This window comes from Sinocyclocheilus grahami, unplaced genomic scaffold (assembly GCF_001515645.1).
Source record: "Sinocyclocheilus grahami isolate Dianchi unplaced genomic scaffold, SAMN03320097.WGS_v1.1 scaffold1569.1, whole genome shotgun sequence".
NCBI classification, from domain to species: Eukaryota; Metazoa; Chordata; class Actinopteri; order Cypriniformes; family Cyprinidae; genus Sinocyclocheilus; species Sinocyclocheilus grahami.
In genome coordinates, this window is record NW_015506748.1 from 298687 (window position 1) to 308670 (window position 9984).

General features: G+C 37.3%; 1 protein-coding gene across 2 annotated transcripts in view; it reads right to left on the reverse strand.

Moving 5' to 3' along the window:
* Window positions 1-1139: 1139 nt before the first annotated feature.
* LOC107571243 (protein inscuteable homolog) overlaps window positions 1140-9984 on the reverse strand; it is a 104183-nt gene continuing 95338 nt past the window's right edge. The window contains exons 9-13 of one of the 2 annotated variants that reach the window (XM_016257558.1): window positions 6451-6629; window positions 3909-3975; window positions 3638-3793; window positions 3251-3327; window positions 1140-1822 (exon numbers count right to left, since the gene is read on the reverse strand). In XM_016257558.1, coding sequence (XP_016113044.1) covers window positions 1694-1822; window positions 3251-3327; window positions 3638-3793; window positions 3909-3975; window positions 6451-6629 — 608 coding nt within the window. In that variant the 3' untranslated portion in view covers window positions 1140-1693. The remainder of the gene's footprint in view (window positions 1823-3250; window positions 3328-3637; window positions 3794-3908; window positions 3976-6450; window positions 6630-9984) is intronic. The other variant, XM_016257559.1, reaches the window with a different exon arrangement.

The window sequence follows — 9984 nt, forward strand, 5'->3', positions numbered from 1 at the left end:
CAAACTTTAACAATGAATATCCTCAATTCCCAAACATTTGAACATTGTAATTAAAGGATAAGTTCACTTCCAGGATAAACATTTCCTGATAATTTATTCACCTCCACGTCAACCAAGATGTTCAAGTCTTTCTTTCTTCAGTCGCAAAAAAAAACCTATGTTTTTTTGAGGAAAACATTACAGGATTTTTCTCCATATAGTGGACTTTAATGGTGGCCAACGATTTGAAGTCCAAAATGCAGTTTCAGTGCAGCTTGAAAGGGCTCTACACGATCTCAGCCGAGGTCAAACGATCGGTCATTTTCTTTAAAAAAAAAAAATATTTATACACTTTTTAACCACAAATGCTCAGCTAGCATTAGTTCTGCAATGCGTATGCGCGTCTTTATTAGGCAATTGCCCTTTATAAAAAAAGGTAACACAACGATGTCGGATGATTTTACGGTTGGAGGAGAAAATGAGATCTAACCGCGCATGACCGTTCCAACAGGATTATGTAATGTGTGAAGATGCACATTGCAGAGCTAGAGCAAGCTGAGCATTTGTGGTTAAAAAGTGGATAAATATTATTTTTTTTCAGAAAATGGCAAACATTTTGCTAGATAAGAGCCTTATTCCTCGGCTGAGATCGTGTAGAGCCCTTTCAAGCTGTATTGAAACTGCATTTTGGACTTTCAAATCATTGGCCACCATTTAAGTCCACTATATGGACTAAAATCCTAGAATGTTTTCCTCAAAAAAACTTAGCTTTTTGCAACTGAAGAAAGAAAGACATGAACATCTTGGCTGACTTGGGGCTGAGTAAATTATCAGGAATTTTTTATTCTGGAAGTGAACTTATCCTTTAAAAGGAAAGTTGATGTGATACAGTGTTAAACATGCCTCTGTGTGCTGCAGCCATCAATAATATTAAGCTGGCCAGTGAAACATTGGAATTTTTATTTGTACTTTCAATTAAAATAAATATTAAAGAGAAAGAATAAATAACATATTCTTGATTTGATGACATTTCACAAAACATCCCAACTTTTCTGGAATTGGGGTTGTACTGCCACACCATTGACATCCCTAGACACACCTTTGCTCTCAAGGCTATCAAAACAGAATACTCTACAGTTTAACAGAACAGTGTACTGGTGTTTTTGTGTGTCAAACCACACACATGATTCTATTTCAGTTAGATGCTCTTTATGGTGATCTGTCAATATTTCTAACTGATGTTAAGCATAAACCCACTTTCAATAGAGTTTTGCTTTATTCAAGACATGCTTATTTGCCTGACTATTTAAATAGTTTTCAGCATTATATAGGCTGAACCAACGTGTTATCACACATCCATTTACATTCATGTGAATAGGAAATGTATACAGTGTTACATTTAAAATGTTTGGATCTTCAAGCACAATTGCACAATTGCACAATTAATAGCTAGCTAATTAATTAATTAATTTTGTCAGTACTTCTTTACTATGTATGATTTCTCTAAATCCCTGACTGATGTAAATAATACTCAGGCCTTTTTAAAATTTCAGTCATGCATGATTCATGTTATATTTCTACCAGATGGCTGGAGGTTGTGTACAAAAACATACAGATCAACCAAGGTGGGTTTTATTGGTAACAAATAAATACATTGATCAAATTGCACAAAATCTCTTACACCCCACCCTCCCCCTTTAATTCAGAGAGCCTCTCAGACGAAGCTCTCCTCCATGTTGGAGCACAAGAGGAAAGAGTCCACCAGTCTGGGCTTAATCAGCTGTTGATGGTCAGTGGGCCCAATACTGTCCGGACATTCAGCTGCAAGCCTCCTCAAAGCAGCCTGTCAATGGTACAAATGATATAATGATGAATGTAAAACACGGTAATACTTTATTATAGACTCTGATAAAGTACTTACAAATCATTTGCAAACTATTAGTTTATAGTTAATTCATAGTTTATAAACTGTCGTTAATACATTAACAGACTCCACACAAATAGTAAGTTCTTCATTCATTATCACTGTAATCAACCAAATTGTTAATGTTTAATTAACTCATATGTAAAGACTCAGATAATGCTTTGTTAACATAAATATGTGTGTGTGAGTGTTTGTGTGAGTGTGAGTGTGTGTGTGTGTGTGTGCGCGCGCGCATTTTTGTGACAAATGAGGACATAAATTTGTATAATGACAAAGGTATGACAGGTATTACAAGGAGAAGGTGACTTTTCAGGACATTACCCCATGTCCCCACTTTTCAAAACGCTTATAAATCACACAGAATGGAGTGTATTGAAAATCTGAAATAGCAGAAAGTCTCCTGTGAGGGGTAGGTTTAGGGGTAGGGTTGGTGTAGGGCAATAGAATATACGGTCTGTACAGTATAAAAACCATTATGCCTATAGGATGTCCCCACAATTCACAAAAACAAACCTGTGTATGTGTGTGTGAGTGTGAGTGTGAGTGTGTGTGTGTGTGTGTGTGTGTGTGTGTGTGTGTCCTTAATGTATTTGTAAACATTTTAGGGGACAGTGAATATGAATGCATTTAGTATTCAATAAAGGTTGGTTTAAAGCACTTAATTAATGACATTTTCTGTGACCTAATCTAAAGTGAAAGAACTAGTCACTCCTTATTACACTTAACAATTCCTTTATTATGAGGTAATTAAACAATAATAATTGTGGCAATTGCAGTGATAATGAATGAAGAACTCACTATTTGTATAGAGTCTATGAATGTATTAACTACAGTTTATAAACTATGAATTAACAATAAACTAATAGTTTGTTATTTGTAAGTACTTTATCAGTGTAAACTTATTATAAAGTGTTATCTACAACACATATTGTAGAAATGTGCTGGAAAAGAAACTATACTCTTTTCTTATTATTTTATGAAAGTGAGGCCAAGTATGGTGACCCATACTCGGATTTTGTGCTCTGCATTTAACACACACACACACACACACACACACACACGGGAGCAGTTGGGGCTTCAGTGCTTTGCTCAAGGGTCTCATCTCAGTCGTAGTATTGAAGGTGGAAGACAGTGCTGGTTATTCACTCCCCCCACCGACAATTCCTGCCAGACCTGAGACTCGAAACCACAACCTTCAGGTTACAAGTCTGGCTCTCTAACTATTAGGCCACGACTGCCCCTAATTTTATGGTGTGTGGTTATGTTAATATTTTGGGAACAACTGAGAAAGTCCACTGATATTTGGTTTTGGTAACATGTTTTTACATGATTTGTAACTTTAGTTACCAGACAGGCCACAAGTACTGAATCGCTGTTGTTCCTTTCCGCTGGTGACCGACACAGCTCAATGAGGCGAGGAACAGCTGAGGAAAAATAAAGTATTTCTGCTCACAATCTAAAGATATTAAAAGTTTAAAAAACATCTGCTAAGATGTCAGTGTGAGCTTTACACATCCAGTCTAGCTAAGAAAACTGTACAAATACTACGAAAGGTTTTCCTGAGATAAGCTTGTGCAGAGTTTGAGTGCAGGTGACACTTGCTTATTTATATTTCGAGATCTAATGCAATGACACATCTTAAGAGGTCCAAATCGCTTTTTGGGGTAAATATGAGCTGTGTGAAGATATAGTTGTTTTGAGCTGTATTGTAGAGGCTGTTATGTTGTCTTGTACCCTTGAGCTGTATGGCTGTCTGAGCAACCAGCGGGTCTCTGCTGAGACGAGCCAGTGTGACGGCAGCTTTCTGTTGAACCCGCTCGCATGCTGCACTCTCGGACGGACTGGAGGATGATGGCTTCTCATTGAGCAACACCAGCAGCTGCTCGATACCTAAAGTAAACATTCACAGCACTCAGACATTTACACTGTAATGAACAGGAATGTTAGGAAGGCACCAACATATTTTGCTTTGAATAGTTGATTTGGGGATGTTATGCTTGCATACCCTTCTCCTCTAGAACATCTGCAGTGCACTGCTCCAGAACAGAAAGATTTGCAAGGATTGTCACAACCTACAGGGAATGAAGCATTGTGTCATTACTGTGATTCTGGGGAAACAAATGTGGCATGCAGATAAGAAGACTGCAACACTTAAATTAAAAAAAAGAGTTAAAGGGATTGTAAGAAAAAATCCCATGATCCAAAACAACACTGGACCGCAGTGAGCCAAACAGAAACACTGAGGCATTTTTACATATCAACATGCAGGTGTGTAAATAATGATCATGTTTGGGTAAACTGCCCCAAACGATCAGTGAAATCGTTTTTTTTTTCTTCTTCATTTTGTCGTGTATTCCTTGTGTCTGTTTGCCTGTATTTCATTTGCTTATTAGTATTTTCCTTTGCTTATTATTATTTCCTTAGCTAATTAGTACTCGCCTGTTTCAGTTCCTTTTGATGAACTAGTCTGTGTTTTTAAGCCGGTTCTTTTTATTTTATGTGTGGTCTTTGAGGGAGCACATGGTCAAAGACATTTAGTCATAATCTTATCAAAAGATTCATTCACAAACTGGACATCATTATAACCGGTCTGCAGAGCTTTTTTTCTGTTTGCAGGCACAAATGGGTCTGGAGAAATGTATTGAATGAAACATCAGTTTTCTCTGTAAGTGTAATCAAGTAAAAATTCAACATTATTTTTAAGGAAACTAGCTAAATGTCAGAGAGCTGTAAGATCGGCGAAATCTATATATTTTCCAGAACTCGGAGAGAAAAACTCTAATATTCCCAAAACACTTTTTAACATATTAACACTGTAGTAAATCCTTCCACTGTTCAATTTTGTCTCGTCCCTCACTTTGTGTGAGACTTTTCTTCACTATTTTATAGCTAAGATTGAGGCAATTGCTGTGGATTTTTCACCAATGACTTAAAAATCCTCAAGTCCTGCTCAGCATACTGTAGTTTTTAGAAGCCCACTGGCTCGGTCGGAGATATGGTTCCTCCAAGGCTTTTGAGACTTTTGAGGTGATTGGGCCCAGTATTCTACAAATCATGAATAAAAGTTTAGGTACTGGGGTATATCCGGACATGCTGAAACAGGCATTTGTGCAGCCTTTGCTGAAGAAACAACATTTGTACCCAAATGCCCTGGCTAACTTCAGACTAGTATCTCATCTTTCATTTTTATCTGAAATTTAAAAAAAAAAGTTGTGCTCTATCGATTAAATAACTTTCTAGACAAAAATAAGATCTGCGTAATCTACCAGTACAGTTTTGGAAGAAAAAAAACACCACTCAACTGAGACAGCCCTTATGAAAGTTGTTCATGCTTTGTTGCTGACTGTGGATGCTGGAAATTATGTTGTGTTAGTTTTATTAGACTTTGCTGCTGCTTTTAATAATATTGATCATTCAGTGTTGCTCTCACGGCTGGAGGAGTATGTTGGGGTTCAGTGCAAGGTCTGAAAATGGTTTACAGCCTCTTCTGGCCTGTTTTTTAGATCTTAAAACATGGAAATTGTGATCCATGGTTTGATATAATCAAGACGTGACTATTGCAGTGTGTTATATAATGAAATTAGCCAGCCAGTCAGTCAGTCATCTCTTTCTCATTTTCAAAACTCTCAATGGGTATTAAAAAATGTGAACATACTACTCCTACCCTGGTCTCCCTGCATTTGCTTCAAGTTTATTACAGGATTTTAAACTTCTGTTATCGGTGTATTGCATGGACTCACACCGGCTTAATTTAATATCAGACTGGATGACCTTTGAGATCAGCGAATCGGAAGTTACTCAAAATTACAAGGACACATCTGAGTCAAAAAGGAGATTACGCCTTTGCTGTAACAGTGCCTAAACTTTGGAACAGTCTGTCGAAACATATTAGAGATGCAGCTACTGTACAGAATTTTAAAATACAACTCAAAACACACCTGTTTTAATCAGTGATATTTTATTATATGTGCGTGATGTGTGTTTTTCTGTGTGACATTGTAAAGCACATTGGTCAACTTGTGTTGTTTTAAATGTGCAATACAAATAAAATTGCCATTGCCCCTATTAAAAATTGCCTATTAAAGTGCCCCTAATATGCCATTTTAAAGGTTCCTAATTTTGTTCTGGAGGTCTCTAACAACAGGTTTACATGCATCCAAGTTTAATTTTCGCATAATATACATTGCACATCACCTAATTTCTCAAAGAGTCTAAATGATTTGTTCAAAGATTCAGTCTGTCTAAACCCCTCATTTCTGCGAGCCCTACTCTGCTCTGTTGTAATTGGTCTACCACTTACAGCATGTGTCGGAAACGAAATACACATTACCATATCTGAATGTGAGTTCCAGAGGCCAGTTCACTTATTACTGCAAGGGTTTTAGCATGAAAATGACAACCACAGAATTATCAGACAGTCAATCACAGAATTAAGGAAAGAGGAATGGATCTATAAACACTAACTACAAACATGCACAATTAAAGTAGTATTACACACACTGTAATTTAAAAAATGGGGTCTATTTATGTGTCTGAAAACTCAGTACCTGGTCTTTTGAGTATGGCGTGTCGACGCGTTGGCGGTCTCTGCAGGCCTGTAGCAGCATGTGAACAGCATTGAGCTGCAGCAGGATTTCACATGCCATGCTATCAAAGAATGTGATGTTTGCCAGTGCTGCTGAGGCCAACAGAAACACTTCACCACAGGAAGCACTCTCACATAGATCTGTAGACACACATGCAAGAAGAAAAGGTGAAAAACTGGCCATTGTTTGGTAAGCTTCTTTAAAACGAGTAGCTTGCTTGTCATTTGACAAGTTACAGTTTTAAAGTAATTCAGTTGAATTAGAACTGGCTCACTGAAAAAAAAATAGAACGTTAACTCTGCTGCTTCTGAAACCCAAATCAAAGAGTAAAAATGGACCTGAAACCAGTGAAACTCAAAAATGAAGGAGAGCTGGATCTGCATGCAGTGAGATTTTCAAAAGGAGAAATATAATACCAAATACAAAACAGATACCAGGGAACCAGGGAACAGACTGAGCAGACTAAACATTACATGCAGTTAGATATCTACACTTTGATCCTTGTAAAAAAAAAAAAATACAGCACTGTAATTGCCTTCCTGTCATCTGATTTACCTTGACTGACGTATATCATTATATGAGACAATGATATACATGTCTAAATGTGTTGCAACAATATATAGTGAAATTCTCAATGTTACTCAGAAGACAGGATACAGGTTTAACTCATTCGAAATACTAATGCTTAATGTTACACTGTCAGATATGCAAAAGAAATCTATCGTATCTCTTGCTCTGGCTACTGTGTATAGACCACCAGGGCCATATACAGATTTCCTAAAAGAATTTGCAGATTTCCTCTCAGACCTATTGGTTACTGTTGATAAAGCGCTAATTGTCGGAGATTTTAATATTCACGTTGATAATACAAATGATGCATTAGGACTTGCGTTTACTGACCTAATAAACTCTTTTGGAGTAAAGCAAAATGTCACCGGGCCCACTCATCGTTTTAATCATACGCTAGATTTAATTATATCGCATGGAATTGATCTTACTGATATAGATATCGTACCTCAAAGCGATGATGTTACTGACCATTTCCTTGTATCGTGCATGCTGCGTATTACTAATATTAACTATATGGCTCCGCGTTATCGTCCAGGCAGAACTATTGTTCCAGCCACCAAAGACAGATTCACAAATAACCTGCCTGATTTATCTCAACTGCTCTGTGTACCAATAAGTACACATGAACTAGACGAAATAACTAGCAACATGGGCACTATCTTCTCTAATACATTAGAAGCTGTTGCCCCCATCAAATTGAAAAAGGTTAGAGAAAAACGTACTGCGCCATGGTACAACAGTAATACCCATTCTCTCAAGAAAAAAACTCGTAGTCTTGAGCGCAAATGGAGAAAAACTAACTTGGAAGTTTTTAGAATTGCGTGGAAAAACAGTATGTCCAGCTATAGACAGGCTCTAAAAGCTGCCAGGGCCGAGCATATCCACAAACTCATAGAAAATAACCAAAACAATCCAAGGTTTTTATTTAGCACAGTGGCTAGATTAACAAATAACCAGACGCCACCCGATCTAAATATTCCCGCACAGTTTAATAGTAATGACTTTATGAATTTCTTCACTGATAAAATAGATAACATCAGAAATACAATAAAAAATGTAGATTCTACAGCGTATAATACTTCAGCTTCATTCATCGCACCAAAAGATAAACTGCAGTGCTTTACAGCTATAGGACAGGAAGAGCTAAATAAACTTATAACTGCATCTAAACCAACAACATGCCTATTAGATCCTGTACCCACTAAATTACTGAAAGAGTTGTTACCTGTAGCAGAAGAACCGCTTCTCAATATTATTAACTCGTCGTTATCTTTACGTCACGTCCCAAAACCATTCAAGCTGGCGGTTATTAAGCCTCTTATTAAGAAACCACAACTAGATCCTAGTGAACTGGCTAATTACAGACCCATCTCAAATCTTCCTTTTATGTCTAAAATTTTAGAAAAAGTTGTGTCTGCTCAATTGTGCTCCTTCCTGCAAAAAAAATGATCTCTATGAAGAATTTCAGTCAGGCTTCAGGCCCCACCATAGCACAGAAACTGCACTTGTTAAAATTACAAATGACTTGCTTCTTGCGTCAGACCAAGGCTGTGTCTCATTGCTAGTTTTACTTGACCTTAGTGCTGCATTCGATACTATAGATCATGACATACTCATAGATCGATTACAAAACTATACAGGTATCCAAGGGCAGGCTTTAAGATGGTTTAGATCCTACCTGTCCGATCGCTACCACATTGTTCATTTAAATGGGGAGTCATCTCAATTATCACCAGTAAAACATGGAGTGCCACAAGGATCTGTCCTAGGTCCTCTGCTATTTTCGATATACATGTTGCCACTTGGTAATATTATTAGGAAATACGGGATTAGTTTCCACTGTTATGCCGATGATACTCAACTATATATCTCAACAAGACCAGATGAAACTTCTAAATTATCTAAGCTAACAGAGTGTGTTAAAAATGTAAAAGATTGGATGACCAATAATTTTCTCCTATTAAATTCAGATAAGACAGAGATATTACTTATTGGACCAAAAGACAGTACAACGAATCTCGTGGATTACAATTTGCAACTAGACGGATGCACGGTTACCTCCTCTACAGTCAAAAATCTGGGTGTTATATTAGATAGCAACTTGTCTTTTGAAAACCATATTTCCCATGTTACAAAAACGGCATTCTTCCATCTTAGAAACATTGCCAAGTTACGAAACATGATACCTGTTTCTGATGCAGAAAAGCTAGTTCATGCATTCATGACCTCTAGACTGGACTACTGTAATGCACTGCTAGGTGGTTGTCCTGCATCTTCAATAAACAAGCTACAGATAGTCCAAAATGCAGCAGCTAGAGTCCTTACCAGGTCAAGAAAATATGATCATATTACCCCAATTTTACAGTCTCTGCACTGGCTACCTATTAAGTTCCGTATCAGTTACAAAATATTATTACTTGCCTATAAGGCCCTTAATGGGTTAGCTCCTGCGTACCTAACTAGTCTTCTACCACGCTACAATCCATCACGCTCCCTAAGGTCACAAAATTCTGGACTTTTGGTAGTACCTAGGATAGCAAAGTCCACTAAAGGAGGTAGAGCTTTTTCGCATTTGGCTCCCAAACTCTGGAATAGCCTTCCAGATAACGTTCGGGGTTCAGACACACTCTCTCTGTTTAAATCTAGATTAAAGACACATCTCTTTGGCCAAGCATTCAAATAATGCATCTCATAATCTTTTACTGCAGTCATAATCTTTTACTGCAGTTATATCTAATCAAATGCACATTATTATTCATTAGTTTGGGTTAAACAAATCATTTTTGCTTGGTTGGAACAGCAGCTACGCTAATTATGTTTGTATTTGTTTCTCTGTCTTTTGCCACGGGATTAACATCCCGTGGTAACTAGGATTCACACAAGCTTCAGTCTGGATCCAGAACACCTGAGAAGAGATGATACAAC